Source organism: Chiloscyllium punctatum, chromosome 24, assembly GCF_047496795.1.
Source record: "Chiloscyllium punctatum isolate Juve2018m chromosome 24, sChiPun1.3, whole genome shotgun sequence".
Classification (NCBI taxonomy): domain Eukaryota; kingdom Metazoa; phylum Chordata; class Chondrichthyes; order Orectolobiformes; family Hemiscylliidae; genus Chiloscyllium; species Chiloscyllium punctatum.
Window position 1 is genome coordinate 90,022,691 of NC_092762.1, and position 25,828 is coordinate 90,048,518.

The 25,828-nt window shown below is 43.8% G+C and overlaps 2 protein-coding genes across 7 annotated transcripts in view; both read left to right on the plus strand.

Moving 5' to 3' along the window:
* The window catches only part of mast3b (microtubule associated serine/threonine kinase 3b), a 301,525-nt gene extending 289,119 nt beyond the window's left edge, over nucleotides 1-12,406 (plus strand). For all 4 annotated transcript variants that reach the window (XM_072594515.1, XM_072594514.1, XM_072594517.1 and 1 more), the window contains 2 exons: nucleotides 8,328-8,509; nucleotides 9,237-12,406. In XM_072594515.1, coding sequence (XP_072450616.1) covers nucleotides 8,328-8,509; nucleotides 9,237-10,630 — 1,576 coding nt within the window. In that variant the 3' untranslated portion in view covers nucleotides 10,631-12,406. The remainder of the gene's footprint in view (nucleotides 1-8,327; nucleotides 8,510-9,236) is intronic.
* An 8,616-nt stretch (nucleotides 12,407-21,022) lies between these two features.
* LOC140494844 (gamma-interferon-inducible lysosomal thiol reductase-like) overlaps nucleotides 21,023-25,828 on the plus strand; it is a 62,234-nt gene continuing 57,428 nt past the window's right edge. The window contains exon 1 of one of the 3 annotated variants that reach the window (XM_072594521.1): nucleotides 21,023-21,204. In XM_072594521.1, the coding sequence (XP_072450622.1) occupies nucleotides 21,079-21,204 (126 nt within the window). In that variant the 5' untranslated portion in view covers nucleotides 21,023-21,078. The remainder of the gene's footprint in view (nucleotides 21,205-25,828) is intronic. The other 2 variants (XM_072594520.1, XM_072594519.1) reach the window with 2 other exon arrangements.

The window sequence follows — 25,828 nt, forward strand, 5'->3', positions numbered from 1 at the left end:
AGTAGTGGGAGACTGTGTATTGAGTCGGAAGAGATAGGAGAGGTCTTGAACAAGTACTTCTCTTCAGTATTTACGAACGAGAGGGACCGTATTGTTGAAGAGGAGAGTGTGAAACGGACTGATAAGCTAGAAGAGATACCTGTTAGGAAGGAAGATGTGTTGGACATTTTGAACAACTTGAGGATAGACAAGTCCCCCGGGCCTGACGGGATATATCCTAGGATTATGTGGGAAGCAAGAGAGGAAATTGCAGTACCGTTGGCAATGATCTTCTCGTCTTCACTGGCAACGGGGGTGGTACCAGGGGACTGGAGAGTGGCGAATGTTGTGCCCCTGTTCAAAAAAGGGAATAGGGATAACCCCGGGAATTACAGGCCAGTTAGTCTTACTTCTGTGGTAGGCAAAGTAATGGAAAGGGTACTGAGGGATAGGATTTACGAGTATCTGGAAAGACACTGCTTGATTAGGGACAGCCAGCACGGATTTGTGAAGGGTAGGTCTTGCCTTACAAGTCTTATTGAATACTTCGAGGAGGTGACCAAGCATGTGGATGAGGGTAGAGCAGTGGATGTAGTGTACATGGATTTTAGTAAGGCATTTGATAAGGTTCCCCATGGTAGGCTTATGCGGAAAGTCAGGAGGCATGGGATAGAGGGAAATTTGGCCAATTGGATAGAAAACTGGCTAACCGGTCGAAGTCAGAGAGTGGTGGTAGATGGTAAATATTCAGCCTGGAGTCCAGTTACAAGTGGAGTTCCGCAGGGATCAGTTCTGGGTCCTCTGCTGTTTGTAATTTTTATTAATGACTTAGATGAGGGAGTCGAAGGGTGGGTCAGTAAATTTGCAGATGATACAAAGATAGGTGGAGTTGTGGACAGTGAGGAGGGCTGTTGTCGGCTGCAGAGGGACTTAGATATGATGCAGAGCTGGGCTGAGGAGTGGCAGATGGAGTTCAACCCTGCCAAGTGTGAGGTTGTCCATTTTGGAAGAACAAATAAGAATGGGGAATACAGGGTTAATGGTAGGGTTCTTGGTCAGGTGGAGGAACAGAGGGATCTTGGGGTCTATGTACATAGATCTTTGAAGGTTGCCACTCAGGTGGATAGAGTTTGTAAGAAGGCCTATGGAGTATTATCGTTCATTAGCAGAGGGATTGAATTCAAGAGTCGTGAAGTGATGTTGCAGCTGTACAGGACTTTGGTTAGGCCACAGTTGGAGTACTGTGTGCAGTTCTGGTCGCCTCACTTTAGGAAAGATGTGGAAGCTTTGGAGAGGGTGCAGAGAAGATTTACCAGGATGTTGGCTGGAATGGAGAGTAGGTCGTACGAGGATAGGTTGAGAGTTCTCGGCCTTTTCTCGTTGGAACGGCGAAGGATGAGGGGTGACTTGATAGAGGTTTATAAGATGATCAGAGGAATAGATAGAGTAGACAGTCAGAAACTTTTTCCCCGGGTACAACAGAGTGTTACAAGGGGACATAAATTTAAGGTGAATGGTGGAAGGTATAGGGGAGATGTCAGGGGTGGGTTCTTTACCCAGAGAGTGGTGGGGGCATGGAATGCGCTGCCCGTGGGAGTGGTAGAGTCAGAATCATTGGCGACCTTTAAGCGGCATTTGGATAGGTACATGGATGGGTGCTTAATCTAGGATAGAAGTTCGGCACAACATCGTGGGCCGAAGGGCCTGTTCTGTGCTGTATTGTTCTATGTTCTATGTTCTATGATTCGTGAGTTTGCAGAGTTCAGGTGCACAATTCTTTAAAGTGGAATCACATGTAGACAGGGCAGTGAAGGAGGCTTTTGGTACACTGGCTTTCAGTCAGGGCATTGAGTATAGAAATTGGGAAGTTATGTTGCAGTTGCATAGGACGTTGGTGATATCGCACTTGGAGTATCATGTTCAGTTTTGGTCAACTTGCTATCAGAAGGATGTTATTAAACTGGAAAGAATACAGAAGAAATTTACAAGGATGTTGTCAGGATTCAAGGGTTTGAGTTATAGGGAGAGATTGGACAAACTAGGACATTTTTCTTTAGAGTGTAGGAGACTGAGGGGGGGATCTTATAGAAGTGTATAAAATCATGAGAGATATGGATAGGGTGAATGCACTTAGTCTTTTTCCCAGGGATGGGGAATCAAGGACTAGAGGGCATGAGTTTAAGGTAAGAGGGGAAAGAATAAAAAGGAATCCGAGGGGCAACATTTTTATAGAGAGGGTGGTATGCATATGGAATGAGTCACCAGTGGAAATGGTTGAGGCAGGTACATTAACAACATGTAAATGGCATTTGGAGAAATACGTGGCTAGGAAAGGTTTAGAAGGATATGGGCCAAGTGCAGGGAAATGGGGTTAATATGGATGGACATTTTGGTCAGCATGGACCAGTTTGGGCTGTAGAGCCTGTTTCCATGCTGTGGGGCTGTATGAGAATTCCAAAGACTCAAGAACTGAGAAAACATTTCCCCTCATCTCTGTCTTAAATGGGTGACCCCTGAAATTTAAATACTGGTCTCAAGTTCTAGATTGTTCCACAAGAGGAAACATTCTTTCCATATCCATTCTGTCCTCTCTTAAACTCTGGTGGATTCAGGCCTAGCCTGTCCAAACTTTCGTCATGAGACAGCCCATCCACTCCAGATATTAATTTAGTAAAAACAAAAACTGGAAGAATTGAAAATACTGGAAATCAGAATCATAAACTGAAATTGCTGGAAAAGCTAATTTAGTAAACCCTCTCTGAATTGTTTCCATTGCATTTACATCAAAGAACAATACAGCACAGGAACAGGCCCTTCAGCCCTCCAAGCCTGTGCTGACACATTTGCCCTTCCATACTAAAACCTTCCATCTGATTGAAACGTATAGGATTATGAAAGGACTGGACACTCTGGCAGGAGGGAACATATTTCCGTTGATGGGGGAGTGCCGAACTAGAGGACACAACTTAAATATACGGGGTAGACCATTTAGGACAGAGATGAGGAGAAACTACTTCACCCAGAGAGTGGTGGCTGTGTGGAATGCTCTGCCCCAGAGGGCAGTGGAGGCCCAGTCTCTGGATTCATTTAAGAAAGAATTGGATAGAGCTCTTAAAGATAGTGGAGTCAAGGGTTATGGAGATAAGGCAGGAACAGGATACTGATTAGCAATGATCAGCCATGATCATATTGAATGGCGGTGCAGGCTCGAAGGGCAGAATGGCCTACTCCTGCATCTATTGTCTATTGTCTATTGTCTATTGTCTAAAACCGTCTTCACTTACAGGATCCATATCCCTCTATTCCCTTCCTATTCGTGTATTTGTCCAGGTGCTTCTGGAAGCTGCTATTATGTTTACTTCCACTACCTCATCTGGCAACACATCCCAGGCACTCACCACCTTTTGTGTGAAAAGGTTGTCTTACACATGTCAGTTAAACTTCCCCTCTCCTCTGTGTTCCCTAGTAATTGATCCCTCCAAATTGAGAAAAAAAGCCTCATACTTTCCACTCTATCCATTTCATTCATTACCTTATAAGGTTCTAGTAGGTCACACCTCAACCTAACCTTCTGAGTGAAAACAACCCAGTCTATCCAGCCTTTCTTCGTAGCTAAAATCCCCCAGACTAGGCAACATCCTGGTAAACCTTTTCTGTGCCCTCTCCAAAGCATCCACATCCTTCTAGTAGTGTGGTGACCAGAACCATACACAATATTCCAAGTGTGACCCAACTGAAGTTCTATAAACAGAACAGTACAGCACAGAACAGGCCCTTCAGCCCACGATGTTGTGTCGACCACTGATCCTCATGTATGCACCCTCAAATTTCTGTGACCATATGCATGCCCAGTAGTCTCTTAAATGTCCCAATGACCTTGCTTCCACAACTGCTGCTGGCAACGTCTTCCATGCTCTCACAATCCTCTGTGTAAAGAATCCGCCTCTGACATCCCCTCTATACTTTCCTCCAACCAGCTTAAAACTATGACCCCTTGTGTTAGTCATTTCTGCCCTGGGCAATAGTCTCTGGCTATCGACTCTATCTATGCCTCTCATTATCTTGTATACCCAAATTAGGTCCCCTCTTCTCCTCCTTTTCTCCAATGAAAAAAGTCCAAGCTCAGTCAACCTCTTCTCATAAAATAAGCCCTCCAGTCCAGGCAACATCCTGGTAAACCTCCTCTGAATCCGCACCAAAGCATCCATATCTTTCTTATAGTAGGGCGACCAGAACTGGACGCAGTATTTCAAGTGCGGTCTAACCAAAGTTTTATAGAGCTGCAACATAAAGCTGCAGCATAATTTGTCTATCCTTATACTTAATGTCCCTTCCAATGAAAGCAAAAATGTCATAGGCCTTTTTTAGTACCTTGTCTACCTGTGCTGCTACCTTCAATTATCTGTGGACCTGTACACGCTGATCTCTCCGCACATCAATACTCCTAAGGGTTCCGCCATTCACTGTATAATTTCCATCTGTAACTGATGTTCCAAAATGCATCACCTCACATTTGTCCAGATTAAACTCCCATCAGTCATTCTTTCTACCCATGCCTCCAACTGATCTATATCCTGCTGTATCCTCTGATAATCCTCCTCACTATCTGCAACTCCACCAAACTTTATATCATCTGCAAACTTAGTAATTAAACATTTTCCTCCAAATCATTTCTGTAGATCACAAACAGCAGAGGTCCCAGCACAGATCCCTGTGTAATACCACTTGCCACAGACCTCCAGTCCCAAAAGCATCCTTCCACCACTATGCTCTGACTCCTATGACTGAGCCAGTTCTGTATCCATCTTGTCAACTCATCCTTTGATTTTTTTTCTCTCAGGGATCGGGTTCCGCTCGCCCCACCCCCACCTCGAAAAAAAAAGCAGAAACCAACAGTAGCAGTAACACACTGATTGTGGCCCAGCCAGCACAGTCAGGCTCCTAAACCGAGGCACTCCTGTTTATATTTTTCTTTTTCTTTCTTTCAAAACGCCCACACTGCCGCCTAACTGTGGTAGTGCTTATTTTTCCCCAGCACCCATGTTGTGTGTGTGTGCAGGTGTGAGACACAGTGAAAGACACAAGGTGCACAAATCTTTATTCAGTTTTCACCACCAGGAAGAAAGGAAACACCCGAGTGGCCAGTGATAACCAGTGCCCCTCTCATCAAAGGGCAATGCTGTGCGATCAAACAGTGAAGGGGAGGGTAGGGATTAAATCAAAATAGAGTTGGAGGGGGAAATAATACATTGCACTCCCTGCGGTGCCTACATTTCCCTGAAAATCTTGAGGGTGTTGGTGAACACCACGTGCTCCTTCCCCAAGGACACCCATGCTCTAACATAACCACGGAAGAGGGGCAGGCCATTGGCCCTAACGACCCCCTCCACGGCCCTCTGCCTCGACCTGTTTATGGCCAGTTTGGCCAGGCACAGGAGCAGACCCACGAGGAGGTCTTCTGAGCCACCCTCCCACCCTCCTCTGCACCGGGCACCCAAAGATCGGGTGCGACGGTCTGAAGTACAACCAAAAACAGAGGAGCAGGTCTTTAAAATAATCAAAAAGGGAGTGCAGACGCCTACACCCAATATATACATGATCCACGGACTCCACAGCGCCACAGAACAAGCAGTTGGGCTGGGAGTCCGTGAACAACCGCAATCTGTGGTTGCAGGGGACTGCTGCGTGCAGCACCCTCCACCCCAGATCCCCGAGAGAAAGGGGGAGGACTCCCATGTCGAGAGCCCTCCACTGGGGATCCCCACCACCTGGTGGCAAGTGGGCACGCCAAGGCATGTCCGGCCGGTAGAGGAGGGAGAAGAGGTGGATGGTGTACAATAGCAGTCTGTACAGGGCCCACTTTGACACATCCCTAAAAAGGGACAAAACTAAAATTCCGGAGGCGGCTCAGGTTGTGGGACACAGGCTCCCGGGGGAAGTACGGGACCTTGGGCCCAATATGAAATTCAGCTCATCCTTGATACCATGTGTCCTCACCTTCTGTACAGTCTGCCATGAAGGACTTTGTCAAAGGCTTTAATCCTTCATTAAAGACACCCACCTGATGAAGGAACGGTGCTCTGAAAGCTTGTGCTTCCAAATAATCCCATTGGACTATAACCTGGTGTTGTGTGATTTTTAACTTCTTTAAATAAAGAAGAGTAATACGCAGATGATCTTGTAATTTATTAGTATTCCAGAGGTAATTGTGCCAGAGTTCTGTAAAGTGAAGCAGAACCTCCCAGTGTTTGTATTCAATCCCAGTAAGACATCCAGATGCCTCTGCATCTTACAGCTTTGTCATCCCTCACCATTTAGATAATGTGCTTTTTAAAAATTCTTACATAATGGTCTAATGGTCTAACCAGTACTTTATATAATTGCAGTAAGGCTTCCCCGACCCTTATACTTCAACCCCCATGAAAAAAGCCTTCCTGATTACCTGCCACCCCTGTGTGCTAGCTTTCTGTATTTTATGCACAAGTTCCCCAAAGTCCCTTTGTCTTACAGCTTTCTGCAGCTTGTCTCAATTTAAATAATATTCTGTTCTTTTGTTCTCCCTTGCAAAATGAAAAACTTCACATTTTCTCATTATACTCCATTTGCCAACATTTTGCTCACTTACTAAACCTATTGATATCTCTTTGTTTGTATCCCCTCACCACCTGCCTTTCTACCTAATTATGTGTCATCAGCAAATTTGGCTACAGTACATTCTTTCCTCCATGTCATTAATATACATTAGAATTGCTGTTTCCTGCCCATTAGCCAATTTTCTATCCATGCTAATGTCCTACCTCCGACACCATGTTCTATTATCTTATGACTTAACCTTTTCTGAGGTACCTTGTTGAATGCCTTCTGGAAGCCAAAGACAACACATGGGTGGCACGGTGGCACAGTGGTTAGCACTGCTGCCTCACAGCGCCAGAGACCCGGGTTCAATTCCTGCCTCAGGCAACTGACTGTGTGGAGTTTGCACATTCTCCCCGTGTCTGCATGGGTTTCCTCCCACAGTCCAAAGATGTGCAGGTCAGGTGAATTGGCCATGCTAAATTGCCCAGAGTGTTAGGTAAGGGGTAAATGTATGGGTGGGTTGCGGGTCGGTGTGGACTTTTTTTTGGGGCCAAAGGGCCTGTTTCCACACTGTAGGTAATCTAAAAACATATACTGGTTCCTCTCTATCCATTCTGGTTGAGAGTTCCTCAAAAAAATTCTAATAACCTAATCAGACATTATTTGCCTGTCATGACGCCATGCTGACTGTGCTTGGTTACATTGCGATTTTCTATGTGTTATGTTATTACTTCCTTAATAATTGATTCTAATATTTTTCCAACAATAGACGTTAGGTTAATCGGCCAGTGGTTACCTGCTTTCTGCCTCCCTCTATTTTTGAATAGGGGAGTTGCATTTACAGTTTTCCAATCGTCTGGTACTTCTCCTGAATTCAAGGATTTTTAGAAAATTGCAACCAGTGCATCCATTATCTCTGCAGCTGCTTCTGTTAGGATCCTTAGATTCAGTGACAAAGAAAGAACTCGACAGTGATAGTGTTCTCGAGACATTGCTGGTCTTGTCCATCTCTGTACTCAGTGTTACTGCTGTTACCCTGAGCCTGAGGCTTCCGGACAGTGGTAATTTTCTTTAAAAAGTACTCACCATGTTGTGAGAAGTGAATTGCTGACTTTTTTAAGGTGGTGTTTCTGGAGCATTGCTATATGAAATATCTACTCAAAGCATTGATGGTGGATTAAGTTCTGCCTGACAATGTGTCCTCAAAACCAAGTATAAAATATGGATAGTGTGAATGAAATTGCTGAAATGTTTTATGGAGGGATATCAAAATCATCAGGATTTTAAGGTGAGACGAGAGAGATTTAAACAAGACATGAGAGGCAAATGTTTTACACAGAGGGTAGTTCACATGTGGAAGTGGTGGATGCGGGCACAATTACAATGTTTAATGACACTTGGATGGATACATGAACAGGAATGGTTTGGAGGGTTATGGGCCTGGAGCAGGCAGGTGAGACTAGTTTAGTTTGGGATTATGTTTGGCATGGACTGGTTGGACCGAAGGGTCTGTTTCTGTGCTGTATGATGCTATGACTCTTATGTTACACAATTTGATGTTTTAAACCTGATATTTTGCCAAACTATAAAGTTGCGTTTTAACAATGCATTCTGGAAACAATAAAGACAACTTGACCCAGCATCAGAGATATTCTTGAAATCACCAATCTTCCACTGTGTGTAGTGAATGTCCAGGAATGAGCTGGTGTGTCAGTTTTCCCCTTGCACTTGAGGAAAGTAAATTAACCAAATTTTACTTTTACTGTTACCAGAAAGAGGTCCCACTTCAAGAAGATTTCCAAGCAGGCACCAACGATACGCACGAGCAAAAGCTTCTCATCTGGCTTGCAGCTGAATCTCCCACCCAAAGAAAGTCTTCCAGGGTCACCAACTCACAGTCTGTCACCCGGACCAGCAACTCCCTGCCCAAACTCTGGTTCTGAGCTCCGTTCAGGTGACAACTAATCATTCCACAAGCTCCTGTACTTGTCTCATGTTGGATTGTGGAGAAAACAGCTTTTTAAGGATGTTGCCAGGGTTGGAGGATTTGTGCTATAGGAGAGGTTGAACAGGCTGGGGCTGTTTTCCCTGGAGCATTGGGGAAGCTGAGGGGTGACCTTATAGAGGTTTACAAAATCATGAGGGCCATGGATAGGATAAATAGGCAAAGCCTTTTCCCTGAGGTGGGGGAGTCCAGAACTAGAGGGCATAGGTTTAGGGTGAGAGGGGAAAGATATAAAAGAGACCTAAGGGGCAACTTTTTCACACAGAGGGTGGTGCATGTGTGGAATGAGCTGCCAGAGGAAGTGGTGAAGGCTGGTACAATTGCAACATTTAAGAGGCATTTGGGTGGGTATATGAATAGGAAGGGTTTGGAGGGATATGGGCTGGGTGCTGGCAGGTGGGACTAGATTGGGTTGGGGTATCTGGTCGGCATGGACGAGTTGGACCGAAGGGTCTGTTTCTGTGCTGTACATCTCTATGACTCTTTATTTCTTTTACAATTAAATGCATGATCATTTTTTCGTTTTCTATCCATGAGTTGTAAATAGCTAAAAGTTCTTACTGAGCTAGCTTGACAACTGTTGAGATAGAGTTGCTATTACAACTTTAAGTTTAAAGAGCAGTCATAGAAAGAGCTTTGTGAAGGTCTTTAATGAAAATTTCTCTCTTTCTTTTAGGGACTAATTCACCTCAGAACATCTCCCCTGGATCTAGTGCTCCAAGCTCACCCGCTGGGAATATCAGACCTTGCACCCTCCATGGACTGACTCCCAAATCTAATCACCAGCGTTATAAAACTGGACATCGTAAATCTATCAACACCATTCCACCCTCCCCTCTGGCATGCACACCATCACCAACACCTCAAGTGTCCTCGCTACACCGTTCTCCCTCACCTTTATCATGCTATTCAAAAAATATCCAGTCATATCCCTGCAGGATGCTGTCACCTCCAACCACTGTGAGAAGTTCAACTCGAGGCCACACTGGGGATTTCCCACAATCACCGTTACTGAAATGTGTGCAATCAGCAGACAAACTGTCAGCTGCACATCTTACAGATAAGAAACTGTGTGGCTCAGTAAAACAAACAGAAAGATCTGCGTGTGAAGGAAGAAATGAAGTTTTACAGAAAGAATGTCAAAGTGTAGCTGAGATGGATGAGAACCAAGGGTTAGGTGGCAGGCAGTGCTCAGGAGAGAATGTATACCATGTTCACACAAGAACTCAGAGACCAAGAGAGCAGACAGCAGAACGACATGAGACAGACCGAGATGTAGTCATGATGAAAAAGCTAAATTGGTCAGAACGTCGTGATTCATTTAAGAAACAAGAAGCAGTTCAGGAAGTGAGTTTTGATGAAGCAGATGTGACATCAGCTGCTGCTGATTGGGAAAGAATGAGGAAAGAGAGAGTCAGTGTAGGTATAGAGGGAGAAGGTAGTGCAGACATAAACTATTCTCAGCATAAAGCAGCATGGCTCAGGAAAGGATTCACTGCTGATTCGATGCCTGAAGCAGCTGCAGAATATTCTAGACTTAAAGAGCCCAACAGTTGGAAATCAGGGCCACAAATTGATATCTGCAAATCAAGTTTGGAAAATCCGAAAAAGGGTGTAGTGGAATGGGAATGTCAGATTTCTGGCTTGTGTGAAGATCCTTTTGGAGACTTGTCAACCAATAATACAGAAATCTACTGCTGTAGAAAACAGTGGGCACCAGTTCAGAGGGCAAAGGGAGAGAAATTGCAATCTGATTTAGGAGGGATAGCCAGATCAACAGGCATGCCGCTCAATTTTGTACATTGCCCCCATCAATCAGATTTGCTGTACAGTCAAGAAAACGCTCAAAGCTGCTTCAGAACAGATGAAAGTCAAACACAAAGTAAATTAATGTTAAGTGCCTGTGAACCTGAACATCACAACAAAACAGCAGCAAAGTGTAGCCGAGGGCAAGTGCCACATACTGACACTGAAACTGCACTGACTGCAGACAATAACAACACAATCTCTTCAAACTTTTCAACCAGGAAATCGACAAGAAATCGCAAGAAAGGAAGAGTTAAAAACTGAGCCCTATGGTTCATAGAGCAGAACAAAGGGAAAACCTGAAAGTCAACTTAGACCAAATTGAATCCTTGGAAAAGTTGTCAGGATAGTGAGGGACAATTGCTGGAAAATGTTTTTTAAATTTCCTTTTATATTACCAAAATCCTCAAATTCAGTTATACAACAAATCACATTTACCTGGGAAATCACCCAAAACTACTCTAATAGTGATAAGAGAACCAATATTGGAACAAACTCCGAGACAGCCACCAATGTATTTCCAACAGCACGACGTTTTAAGGTTTTACAGCTGCGTTTGATACACCAGGAACAGGATGACTAAATGTATTCTGAAGCAACGATGCAACATTTTCAGAACTAAATAAAGTCAACCTAATCCTGATAACCGAGAACTACATTTTTGAACATTAAAACTTTGATAAAGCAATTTGATAATTCCCCTCAATGTGATCACTTAAACCCCATGTTCACTTGTTGGTAAAATGATAGAGAAGTTGTTTGAGGTCAATCTTTGGTAATGGGTCTCCTATTAAAACACGTCAATAATCAGATAAGTTAGCAGGCAGCAGCTGAACATTTTATAACAGAGTTTTCAATATTTTGAAGTTTAGTTAAAAGTTCTCTAGTGTTCTGAACTTGTTTGTTGAGAAGTGAAATACTGTACTAATAGTTGACATCAATTGCAACTTAGGATCTTTACTCTGTCTCTAACCCTGTGCTGTACTTTCTCTGGAGGGTTTGATGGGGACAATGTAGAGGAAGCTTTACTTTGTCTCTAACCCCTTACTGAATGTGAATGTTTGAGGAACTAATTAAAGATGCCTTTGCATATTGTACCATTTCTTGGTGTGAATAGATCTGCTGAGCTTGTCATTCACCATTATGCACAATCTTTGGCACAGTCAGTTGCTATCTTATAAGGCCTTGATGTAGTGAAGGTCAATAAGTGAATTCCATGGGATTCATTCTATCTCTTGTGGAGTGTAACTTGCAGTTTGTACTATTCAGTGATGCCCCTTACCAACGTACTTTACAAATATGATGCTGAATTTCAGTCCTTGAATGTGTTGCCTTGTGGAATGAGTAATTGTCTTGGTTGTGTGTTAGTTACGAGCTGTTGGGGTTCCAGATTACACATCTAGGCTAACTATTGTCAATTTTAATCTTCTCTTAATAATGACAGAAAGACCACACTTTCTGCCCATATCATTGACAGCCTACTGTTGTTTTTGTCCCTGTGGTGATTCAGATGGTGTGTATCTTGTGGTTAATGTAAAGAGTTAGATATCCCAGCAAGCTCGCTGAAATTCATGATCAGTTGGAAACCCTATAATGTCTGAGTTGACAGGTTGCAGGTTTCCCCAAAAATATTTTTGTTACAACACCATTAACCACTGAATTTGACAGAGAAAGTAAGTTTATACTACAAACTATTCTTGAAAATGAAATGAAATAATGAATTAAACAAAGGTTGTTGAAAATTCCTTTCTTGTGAGTGTTCAAATCCAATATGCTGAATCTTGAGATACAAAACTGTCAGGAAGGGAAAAGATTTCTTCCAATTCTGATTCTTTAATTTAAACTGTTCCTCATGTTTGACAAGCTGCACTGTGACTCACATTGATTCAGTGAGGAATGAAATACAATTTTAACTGAAGTTGCACTCGATGTTGCGCATTTTCTTATTAGTTTAATATCAACTTTTTTTTATTTTCCATATGCTGGATTTTGTTTAATTGTCTCTGTAACAGATTTTAATAAAGGATTTTATCTTCTTAACATCTTCTGCCTCTTTTTTAAAAGTGCAGGATGTAAAGATGTCATGTGACTGGAAGATAAGTCAACTATTGCTTTAACTGGGTTTCAATCATCACTCATTTCCTACAAGTGCAGGCTCTTCATCGATATCTTGCTGGATGCACAAAGCAACTTCTTAAACTGAGAGACAAATACAACAAACCATTTTGGAAGCATTGAGTTCCGAACTTGAGACGTCTTTCAGTGTCATCTCTTTTACCATTTCATCTCTTCCATGGACTCTTCTTTGTCTTATCTTTCCCCCAACCTTCCTTTTCCACTTGCTTTGAATTAGTCGCTTTTAACTTTTCAGTTTTGAAAAAGGCAATCTGAAACATTTCTCTCTGTTGTGGCTTGATTAACTGAATATTTCCAGGATTTTGTGTTTACATTTGGGTTGAGAAAAGGATTGGGGATTGTTTTTTCTTTATTCTTTCATGGGATGTGGGTGTCCCTGGCAAAGCCAGCATTTGTTGTCTATCCCTAATTGGCCTGCAGTACTATTTTGGAGGACAATTAAATCCGACCACATTGCGTGGATCTGAAGTTGCATGTAGACCAGACTGGGAAAGGATGGCAGATTTCTTGAAGGACATTAATGAACCAAAATGTTTGCAAAATGTTTATTATCATGATGGGCAACATGGTTTTGTGAGGGGGAGATTGTGCCTTACCAACTTAATAGAGTTCTTTGAGGAAGTGACCAAGTTGTTAGATGAAGAAAGGGCTGTAGATGTCATTTTCATGGACTTTAGTAATGTGTTTGATAAGGTTCCCCATGGTAAACTAATTGAGAAAGTGAAGTCACATGGTGTGCAGGGTGTTCTAGCAAGGTGGATAAAGAACTGATTGAGCAACAGGAGACAGAGAGTAGTAGTTGAAGGCAGTTTCTCGAAATGGAGAAAGGTGACCAGTGGTGTTCCACAGGGATCAGTGCTGGGGCCACTGTTGTTTGTGATATACATAAATGATCTGGAAGAGGGCACTGTTGGTCTGCACAGCAGATGACATGAAGATTGGTGGAATAGCAGAAAACATAAGGGACTGTCAGAGAATACAGGAGAATATAGATAGACTGGAGAGTTGGGCAGAGAAGTGGCAGATGGAGTTTAATCCAGGCAAATGTGATGTGATGCATTTTTGGGAAGTCTAATTCTAAAGTGAATTATACAGTAAATGGAAGAGCCTTGGGAAAAGTTGATGAGCAGAGAGATTTGGGAGTTTGGGTCCATTGTACCCTGAAGGTTGCTGCACAGGTAGATAGAGTGGTCAAGACGGCATATGGTATGCTCGCGTTATTTGGACGGGGTATTGAATATAAGAGCTGGCAGGCCATGTTAAAATTGTATACGATGTTGGTTTGGCCACATTTAGAATACTGTGTACAGTTCTGGTCGCCACATTACCAAAAGAATGTGGATGCTTTGGAGAGGATGCAGAGAATGTTTACGAGGATGTTGCCTGGTATGGAAGGTGCTAGCTATGGAGAAAGGTTGAGTAGGTTAGGTTTGATTTCATTAGAAAAAAAGAAATTGAGGGGGGACCTGATTGAGGTCTACAAAATCATGAAGGGTATAGACAGGGTGGATAGAGACAAGCTTTTTCCCAGGGTGAGGGTTCAATAACGAGAGGTCACGCGTTCAAGGTGAGAGGTGAAAAGATTAGGGGAGATATACGTGGCAAGTACTTCACACAGAGAGTGGTGGGCGTTTGGAATGCGTTGCCAGCAGAGGTAGTAGAGGCAGACACAGTAGATTCATTTAAGATGCATCTGGACAGATGCATGAGTAGGTGGGGAGCAGAGGGATACAGATACTTAGGAAATGGGCAACAGTGGATTTGGATCGGCTCAGGCTTGGATGGCCGAAGGGCCTGTTTCCAGGCTGTAAATTTTCTTTGTCCTTTGTTCTAACCAGCAGGCAATATCTCTCTGACTCCCATCGAATCCAGTTTTGCTAGGCTTTCTTGATGCCACACTTGGTCGAATGCTGCCTTAATTGGAGGGGCTGTCACTCACCTCATCTCTGGAGTTCACCTCTTTTGTCCATATTTGGATCAATCTTGTAGAGAGTAGACTAATGGAGCAGTAATTGGCCAGGTTGAACATTTCCTGCTTTTTGTGTACAGGACGTACCTGGGTAATTTTCCACATTGTCGGGTAGATGCCAATGATGTAACTTGGCAAGAGCTTGGCAAGGGGAGTGGCAGGTTCTGGAGCACAAGTCTTCAGAACTATTGCTGGAATATTGTCAGGGCCCATAGCCTTTGCAGTATCTAGAGCCTCCAACTTTTCTTGATATCACATGGAGTGAACTGAATTAACTGAAGACTGATATCTGTGATCCTGGGAACCACAGGACGAGGCTGAGATCAATCAGCTACTCAGGACTTCTGGTTGAAAATTGCTGCAAATGCTTCAGTCTTGCCCATTGCACTGATGTGCTAGGTTTGTATTTGTTTTCGCCTCCTTCAGTGAGTTGTTAAATTGTCTACCGCTATTCATATAGAACATAGAACAATACAGCACAGAACAGGCCCTTTGGCCCACGATGTTGTGCCGAACATTTGTCCTAGCTTAAGCACCTATCCAATTGCCGCTTGAAGGTCGCCAATGATTCTGACTCTGCCACTCCCACAGGCAGCGCATTCCATACCCCCACCACTCTCTGGGTAAAGAACCTACCCCTGACATCCCCCCCTATACCTTCCACCCTTCACCTTAAATTTATGTCCCCTTGTAACACTCTGTTGTACCCGGGGAAAAAGTTTCTGACTGTCTATCTATTCCTCTGATCATCTTATAAACCTCTATCAAGTCACCCCTCATCCTTCGCCGTTCCAATGAGAAAAGGCCTAGCACTCTCAAACTATCCTTGTACGACCTATTCTCCATTCCAGGCAACATCCTGGTAAATCTTCTCTGCACCCTCTTCAAAGCTTCCACATCTTTCCTAAAGTGAGGCAACCTGAACTGCACACAGTACTCCAAATGTGGCCTTACCAAGGTTCTGTACAGCTGCAACATCACTTCACGACTTTTGAATTCAATCCCTCTGCTAATGAACGCTAATACACCATAGGCCTTCTTACAAGCTCGATCCACCTGAGTGGCAACTTTCAAAGAGCTATGAACATAGACCCCAAGATCCCTCTGCTCCTCCACCTTACTAAGAACCCTACCGTTAACCCTGTATTCCGCATTCTTATTTGTCCTTCCAAAATGGACAACCTCACACTTGACAGGGTTGAACTCCATCTGCCACTCCTCAGCCCAACTCTGCATCATATCTAAGTCCCTTTGCAGCCGACAACAGCTCTCCTCACTATCCACAACTCCACCAATCTTCGTATCTTCTGCAAATTTACTGACCCACCCTTCGACTCCCTCTTCCAAGTCATTAATAAAAATTACAAACAGCAGAGGACCCAGAACTGATCCCTGCGGAACTCCACTTGTAACTGGGCTCCAGGCTGAATATTTACCATCTACTACCACTCTCTGACTTCGACCGGTTAGCCAGTTCTCTATCCAACTGGCCAAACTTCCCTCTATCCCCTGCCTCCTAACTTTCCGCATAAGCCTACCATGGGGAACCTTATCAAAAGCCTTACTAAAATCCATGTACACTACATCCACTGCTCTACCCTCATCCACATGCTTGGTCACCTCCTCAAAGAATTCAATAAGACTTGTAAGGCAAAACCTACCCTTCACAAATTCATGCTGGCTGTCCCTAATCAAGCAGTGTCTTACCAGATACTCTTAAATCCTATCCCTCAGTACCCTTTCCATTACTTTGCCTACCACCGAAGTAAGACTAACTGGCCTGTAATTCCTGGGGTTATCCCTATTCCCTTTTTTGAACAGGGGCACAATATTCGCCACTCTCCAGTCCCCTGGTACCACCCCCGTTGACAGTGAAGACGAAAAGATCATTGCCAACGGCTCTGCAATTTCCTCTCTTGCTTCCCACATAATCCTAGGATATATCCCGTCAGGCCTGGGGGACTTGTCTATCCTCAAGTTGTTCAAAATGTCCAACACATCTTCCTTCCTAACAAGTATCTCTTCTATCTTACCAGTCCGTTTCACACTCTCCTCTTCAACAATATGGTCCCTCTCGTTTGTAAATACTGAAGAAAAGTACTCATTCAAGACCTCTCCTATCTCTTCCAATTCAATACACAGTCTCCCACTACTGTCCTTGATCGGACCTACCCTCGTTCTCGTCATTCTCATGTTTCTCACATACGCATAAAATGCCTTGGGGTTATCCTTGATCCTATCCGCCAAAGATTTTTCATGCCCTCTCTTAGCTCTCCTAATCCCTTTCTTCAGCTCCCTTCTGGCTATCCTGTATCTGTCCAACGCTCTGTCTGAACCTTGTTTCCTCAACCTTATGTCAGCCTCCTTCTTCCTCTTTACAAGACATTCAACCTCCCTCGTTAACCAAGGTTCCCTCACATGACCATCTCTTTCCTGCCTGACAGGTACATACATATCAAGGACACGTCGTATCTGTTCCTTGAAAAATTCCACATTTCAACGACATCCTTCCCTGACAGTCTATGCTCCCAACTTATGCTCCTCAGATCCTGTCTTACAGTATCGTAGTTACCCTTCCCCCAATTGTAAAACCTACCCTGTTGCACGCACCTATCTCTCTCCATAACCAAGGTGAAAGTCACAGAATTGTGGTCACCATCACCAAAATGCTCACCCACTAACAAGCCCATCACTTGTCCTGGTTCGTTACCAAGTACCAAATCCAATATGGCCTCCCCTCTGGTTGGACACTCTACATACTGAGTTAGAAAAGCTTCCTGGACACACTGCCTCGACCCGTCCAATCTACTTGATCTAAAGAGCTTCCAATCAATATTTGGGAAGTTGAAATCGCCCATGACTACTACCCTGTGGCTTCTGCACCTTTCCAAAATCTGTTTCCCAATCTGTTTCTCCACATCTCTGCTGCTATTGGGGGGCCTATAGTAAACACCCAACAAGCTGACTGCTCCTTTCCTATTTCTGATTTCAGCCCATACTACCTCCAAAGGCAGATCCCCCTCGAACTGCCTTTCTGCAGCCATTATACTATTTCTAATTAGCAACGCCACACCTCCTCCTTTTTTTACCACCCTCCCTAATCTTACTGAAACATCTGTAACCAGGAACCTCCAACAACCATTCCTGTCCCTCTTCTATCCACGTTTCCGTGATGGCCACAACATCGTAGTCCAAGGTACCAATCCACACCTTAAGTTCACCCCCCTCATTTCTGATACTCCTTGCGTTGAAGTATACACACTTGAACCCATCTCTGCGTACGCAAGTATTCCTGTCAGTGCTACCTTCTCCAGAGCTTCCCTACATTCTTGGATATCCTGACAAACAGCTAACGTATTTGCTGGACTATAAGTCCGGATCCCATCTCCCTGCCAAATTAGTTTAACCCCCCCCGAAGAGTCCTAGCAAACCTACCCCCCAGGATATTAGTGCCCTCTGGTTCAGGTGTAACCCGTCCTGTTTGTACAGGTCCCACCTTGCCCAGAATGCAGTCCAATTGTCCAAATACCTGAAGCCCGCCCTCCTACACCATCCTTGCAGCCATGTGTTCAACTGCACTCTCTCCCTATTCCTTGCCTCACTGTCACGTGGCACCGGCAACAACCCAGAGATGACGACTCTGTCCGTCCTAGCTTTTAGCTTCCAGCCTAACTCCCTGAGCTCCTGAATGACCTCCCCACCCCTCTTCCAACCTATGTCATTGGTGCCAATGTGCACCACGACTTCTGGCTGCACACCCTCCCCCTTAAGGATTCTGAAGACACGGTCCAAGACGTCTCGGATCCTGGCACCCGGGAGGCAACAAACCATCCGAGAGTCTCGCCCATGTCCACAGAACTACCTGTCTGTCCCTCTAACTATAGAGTCTCCTATAACTAGCGCTCTCATCCTCTCCCCCTTTCCCTTCTGGGCCTCAGAGCTGGACCTCGTGCCAGAGACCCAGTCACTGCAGCTTACCCCTGCTAGGCCGACCCCCCCCCCCAACAGTATCCAAAGCGGTGTACTTATTGCTGAGGGGAATGACTCAGGGGATCCCTGCACTGCCTGCTTCCTCCCCTTCCCACCTCTAACTGTTACCCAGCTACCTCTGTTCTCTGGCATAACTATGTCCCTCTAGTTTCTATCAATCACCCTCTCAGCCTCTCGAATAATCCTCAGTTCATCCAACTCCAGCTCCAGTTCCCTAACGCGGTCTGTGAGGAGCTGGAGCTGGCTGCACTTCCTGCAGGTGAAGTCGGCAGGAGCATCGTTGGTCACCCCTACCTCAAACATCCTGCAGGAGGAACATTCCACTGCCTGCGCTGCCATTACTCTAAACTTAGTCTCCATATTCATGACTGGATATGGCAAGACCTTAGAGGCTGGATCTAATCTGTTGGTTGTGGGATTGTTTAGCTCTGTCTCTCCCTTGCTGTTTATGCATTGACAAAGCAGTAGTCTTGTTTGGTTGCTTTTCGCCTTATTTTAGGCGTACTTGGGCTGCTCCCAACATGCCTTCTCATTTTTTATTGAACTCGGGTTGGTCCCCTGGCTTGATGGGAATAAAATTGCCAAAAAGGTTGCAGATTTAGTTGAACACAACTCTAATGCTGCTGATGGCCCACAGTGACTCATAGTGCTCAGATTTTAGTTGTGAGATCTGTCTGAATTCTGCCCATTTCACCCAGTTATAGTGCTATACAACATAATGGAAGCATTTCTCCATGAGAAGGTAGGACTTTGTCTCCTCAAGGACTGCACAATAGTCATTCATACTAATACTATCAAGAACAGATGTACCTAGAACAAGTAGATTGGTAAGGATGAGGTCAAGTATGTTTTTCCCTCTTGTTGGTTCCCTCACCACCTGATGCAGACCTAGTTGAGCAGCTATGACCTTTAGTAACCCAAACAGCTCATTCAGAACTGCTGCTGCTGAGCTACTGACTGTGGTGGAAGTTGAAGCCCCCCACCCATTCTGCACCTTGCCATCCTCAGGGCTTCATAGAGGTGGAAGTCAATGCTGATGACTCTCCCCCCAGACTGTATACCACTGTGCTGCCACCTCTGCTGGGCTGGTCCTGTCAGTGGGACAGGATATACCTAGGGATAGTGATGGTGCTGCCTGCGACATTGTAAGGTATGATTCTGTGAGTATGACTGTATCAGTCTATTACTTGATTAGCCTATGAAAAAGCCCTTCCAATGTTGGCACTAACCCCAGATGTTGGTCAAGTGGAGTTGGCAGGATAGGCAGGGCTGAGTTTGCCTTTGTATTTCTAGTGTCCAGGTCGATGCCAGGTGGTTAGAATAGGTTTATACCTTTATTGTAACAGTTTGTTATGACTAAGTGGCTTTCTCAGTCATTTCAGAGGGCATTTAAGAGTTAACCCTATTGCTCTGGATCTTTATTTTTTCATTCACAGGATATGGATGTCAATGGCCAGGCCTGTATTTGTTACCCATTCAATGTTCTGGGAACCCGTGTTCGATTCTTGCCATGGGGAACAGTAGAATTCGAATTCAATAAATATCTTGAATTAGGAGTTGAATGACAGCCATGAAATCATTATCAATTGTCAGGAAAAAAATTCCATCTGGATAATTAATGTTCTTTAGATAAGGATAACTGCCATCCTTATCTGATCTAGCCTAACATCACTCCAGACTCTCAGCCCCTGGACAATTACACTGCTGTGGATCTGGGGTTACATGCATGACAGACTACGTAAGGACAGCAGCTTTCCTTCCCTAAAGGACATTAGTGAACCAGATGGGGTTTTTTAAACAACCACAATGGATGTGCTTAAATTCTCACTCATTACAGATGGTCATTCCCCAACACTTATGCAGAGTGAATCTTACTTATCTGCTCAAACCCACATATTGTCCACGACACAGAATACTTCACTATCTGAGGAGTCATGAATGGTGTGAAGCATTGGGGAAAAAAAATCATTGGGAATATCCCCACTTTGGACCTTATGTTGGAGGGAAGGTCATTGATGAAGCAGCTGAAGATGTTTGGGCCTAAGACACTACCCTGAGGAACCTCTGCAGAGTTGTCTTGGAGCTAAGATGATTGATCTCAAAAAACTATGACCATTTTCCTCTTTGTCACGTTTGAATGCAGAATGTTTGGAAATAGGAACATTGGACACTTGCAGAGGGCATGAATGTAGTTGACACAAATTGTGGGACTTTGAGATATTGCAAGACACAAACTCTGCTTACTTTTTTATTCAGTGCAATTGACTCAATGGGATAAAACCCTACGCTTTTTTGAGATGCTTGATGAATTAGAATTGTTCAAGCAAGAATTTAAGGAAGTCTAAAATAAGAATACAAAGTAGAATTTTCAGCCATGTGTTGTGGGGCAGTTCAATTGGCCAGTTATTTTTTATCCTTTATTATTTTTGCACACTCGAGGAAGTTCAGACTAAGTCAGATGAGTTTTTGAGATTCAATTCTGGGCAGCTACAGTGATTAAGTTGTGACATCAGCACCCAAGGGGTTAATCTTTCAACTCAGTCACGTGAGAGATACAGGAAGTCTATTCTGATTTAGTTGGGGATTTCCGAGCTTTGTTTGAAATTGATTGTGAAGCATGAAGCTTGCAGGGGTCCTGGTATGTCTTCTGTTCTGGACAGTGAGAGAGGGTGAGGCCAGACCACCCTGTAATTACCCTCCTGCTCAATGGTGCAGCTCACCCGAAATTGCAACTGCCTGTCAGGTATGGCTCTGAGTTTTCAAAAATGATGAAAGTCTTAAGCTGGGAATTAAACAAAATTGGCTTATAAATAAAATTTAGTCGGAACATATTTTCACGTTCTGCATAGTATCTTTTTAAAAACGAATTCCTATAAAAATAGCATTTCATTGTTCTCAGCAAATTCTCCAAGATCTACAGTTATGGCCGCTTGTTGTGAGGTCATTGGGCTCAAGATATTATTTGCATGATGTTCAAAATCATCCTTCTGAAAAGGCATTGCTTGACCAGGAGCCAGTGTAGGTCAGTGAGCATGCAGTCATAGGGGAACAGCACTTAGTACAAGTTAAGACATGAGGCAGAGTTTTGGATAATATCGACTTTATAGAGGTACAGTATGGAGATGAGTCAGGGTGCTTAAATGCAGATGTGACAGAAGTATGAATGAGGGTTTCAGTATCAAGGTTGGGCAATGTTACAGAGGTAAAAACGGTGTTCCTAGTGATGGCGTGAAATTGAGTTTGCGCGATCATCTTGGGAACAAATATGACAGCACGATTGTGAACAGGTTGGTTTGAGTTTAGACAGTTGATGGGGGAGGAATGGCCTCAGTAGCTAGAGATCAATGTTTGAAGGAGGGACAAAGAAGTCAATTTTCAGTCTTTATGATATTTAGTTGGAGAAAATTTTTGTTGGTCCAGAACTGGATGTAGGTAAGCAATCTGATGATTAACAAACAGTGACGGTGTCGAGAGGTCATGGCGAATTAGAGCAGCTGTCATCAAGATAACTACAAAATATCATGCTATACTTTCTGGAACTTGATCCTGAGCAGTACTGTTTGTCCCTACTTGTTAAGAACTAACTCTAATCCTTTTGCAGCAATTTAAGAAATCAGTTCACTGCACCTTCTCCAGGGCAATACCTATATGAAATCTAGGCATGAGCGTAGGAGGTTTGATCAGTAAGTTGCATTTGGCATGAAAATTGGTGGTGTGATAATGAGGAAGGTCATAAGGCCAGAAGTGGATATGTTTGCTGATTGCACAATGTTCAGCACCATTCATGAGTCTTCAGATACTGAAGCAGTCCGTATTCAAAGGTATAAAGACTCAGACAATATCCAGACTTGGGCTGAAAAGTAGCAAGTAATATTTATATCACACAAATGCCAGGTAATAACCATCTCCAATAACAGATAATCTAACCATCACCCTTTGTCATTCAATGTTGTTACATAGAATGTAGAACTATACAACACTATGGTGATAGCAATCACAATTCTGTTATGTTTATTTTAGTGATAGAAAGGGATAGGTGTATACCACTGGGCAAGAGTTACAGCTAGGGAAAAGGCAATTATGATGCGATTAGGCAAGGTTTAGGAAGCATAGGATGGAGAAGGAAACTGCAGGAGATGGGCACATTAGAAATGTGGAGCTTATTGAAGGAAAAGCTCCTGTGTGTCCTAGATAAGTATGTACCTGTCAGGCAGGGAGGAAGCTGTAGAGTGCAGGAGCCATGGTTTACAAAGGAAGTGGAATCTCTGGTCAAGAGGAAGAAGAAGGCTTATGTTAGGATGAGATGTGAAGGCTCAGTTAGGGCTCTTGAGGATTACAAGGTAGCCAGGAAAGACCTAAAGAAAGAGCAAAGAAGAGCCAGGAGGAGACATGAGAAGTTGTTGGTAGATAGGATCAGGGTAAACCCTAAGGCTTCCTATAGGTATTTAAGGAATAAAAGAATGATGAGAGTAGGATTAGGGCCAATCAAGGATAGTAGTGGGAAGTTATGTGTGAAGTCAGAGGAGATAGGAGAAGCACTAAATGAATATTTTTTGACAGTATTCACTCTAGAAAACGACAATGTTGTCGAGGAGAATACTGAGATACAGGCTACTAGACTAGATGGGATTGAGGTTCACAAGGAGGAGGTATTAGAAATCCTGTAGAGTGTGAAAATAGATAAGTCCCCTGGGCCAGATGGGATTTTCCTAGGATCCTCTGGGAAGCCAGGGAGGAGATTGCTAAGCCTTTGGCATTGATCTTTAAATCATCATTGTCTACAGGAATAGTGCCAGAAGACTGGAGGATAGCAAATGTGGTTCCCCTGTTTAAGAAGGGGAGTAGAGACAACCCTGGTAATTATAGACCAGTGAGCCTTACTTCAGTTTTTGGTAAAGTGTTGGAAAAGGTTATAAGAGATAGGATTTATAATCATCTAGAAAAGAATAATTTGATTAGGGATAGTCAGTACGGTTTTGTGAAGGGTAGATCATGCCTCACAAACTTTATTGAGTTCTTTGAGAAGGTGACCAAACAGGTAAATGAGAGTAAACCGGTTGATGTGGTGTATATGGATTTCAGCAAGGCGTTCGATAAGGTTCCCCACAGTAGCTATTGTACAAAATGCGGAGGAGTGGGATCGTGGGAGATATAGCAGTTTGGATCAGTAATTGCCTTGCTGAAAGAAGACAGAGGGTGGTGGTTGATTGGAAATGTTCATCATGGAGTCCAGTTACTCGTGGGGTACCGCAAAGGTCGGTGTTGGGTCCACTGCTGTTTGTCATTTTTATAAACGACCTGGATGAGGGCGTAGAAGGGTGCGTTAGTAAATTTGCAGATGACACTAAGGTCGGTGGAGTTGTGATAGTGATGAAGGATGTTGTAGGTTACAGAGAAACATAGATAAGCTGCAGAGCTGGGCTGGGATGTAGCAAATAGAGTTTAATGTGGACAAGTGTGAGGTGATTCACTTTGGTCAGAGTAACCAGAATGCAAAGTACTGGGCTAATGGTAAGATTCTTGGTAGTGTAGATGAGCAGAGAGATCTCGGTGTCCATGTACACAGATTCTTGAAAGTTGCCACCCAGGTTGACAGGGTTGTTAAGAAGGCATACAGTGTTTTAGCTTTTATTATTAGAGGGATTGAGTTCTGGAACCATGCGGTTATGCTACAGCTGTACAAAACTCTGGTGCGGCCGCATTTGGAGTATTGTGTACAGTTCTGGTCACTGCATTATAAGAAGGATGTGAAAGCTTTGGAAAGGGTGCAGAGGAGATTTACTAGGATGTTGCCCGCTATGGAGGGAAGGTCTTACAAGAAAAGGCTGAGGGCCTTGAGGCTATTTTTGTTAGAGAGAAGAAGGTTGAGAAGTGACTTAATAGAGACATATAAGATAATCAGAGGGTTAGATAGAGTGGACAGGGAGAGCCTTTTTCCAAGTATGGTGACGGCGAGCACGAGGGGGCATAGCTTTAAATTGAAGGATGATAGATATAGGACAGATGTCAGAGGTAGTTTCTTTACTCAGAGAGTAGTAAGGGTATGGAATGCTTTGCCTGCAATGATAGTAGATTCGCCAACTTTAAGTACATTTAAGTCGTCATTGGACAAGAATATGGACGTACATGGAATAGTGTAGGTTAGATGGGCTTCAGATTGGTATGACAGGTCAGCGCAACATCGAGGGCCGAAGGGCCTGTACTGCACTGTAATGTTCTATGTTCTATGTTAACACAGGAATGGGCTCATCAGCCCACGATGCCAAATTAAACTAATCCCTTTTACTTGCCCGGGCTCCAAATCCCTCCTTTTCTTGCATATGCATGTGCTTATCTAAAAATCCTTTAAACACCCCCATTGTACCTGCCTCCACCATCACATCTGGCAGCACATTCCAGACTCCTACTACTCTGTATGAATAAACTTGGCCCTCATGTCTCCTTTGAACTTCCCCCCTCATCTTCAATATATGCCCCTTTGTTTTCGACATTTCAATTCTGGGAAAATTATCCTGACTGTCAACCCTATCTTTGCATCACATAATTTTCTAGATTTCTATCAAGTCTCCCCTCAGCTCCACTGCTCCAGGGAAAACAACCTGAGATTGTCTAGCCTCTCCTTTAAACTCATATCCTCTAATCCAGGCAGCATCCTGGTAAACCGCTTCTGCATGCTCTCCAAAGCCTCCATATCCTTCCTGTAATATGGTGACATCCTGACTCTTATACTCAATTCCCTGATCAGTAAAGGTAAGCATGCTATACACCACTTTCGCCAGTCTATTCACTCCCTATCCAAAGGGAGCTGTGGACTTGAACCCCAAGATCCCTGTATACATCACTGCTATTCAGGGTCCTGCCATTTACTGTATACTTTCCTTATCACGGTGGTCTGGGTGACTCAGTGGTTAGTACTGCTGTGTCACAGCACCAGGGATGCATGTTTGATTCCAGCCTCTGGCGACTGTCTGTGTGGAGCTTGTATTTTCTCCCCGTGCCTGCATAGGTTTCCTCCGGGTGCTGTGGTCTCCTCCTACAATTCAAAGATGTGCAAGTCTGGTGGACTGACCATGTTAAATTACTATTAGTATTCAGGGATGTATAGGTTAGCTGCGTTAACCATGGGAAATGCAGAGTTATAGGGATAAGTAGGGGGATGGGTCTAGGTGGGATGCTCTTTGGAGGGTTGTTGGATTTTTTGGGCCAAATGGCCTGTTTCCACATATTTGGGGTTTTCTACATATTTGATCTCCCAAAGTGCAGCACCTCACACTTACCCGGATTAAATTTCATCTGCCATTTCTCCGCTTATATCTGCAACTTATCTATATCCTGCAGCATCCTTTGACAGCCTTCTGCACTATCCA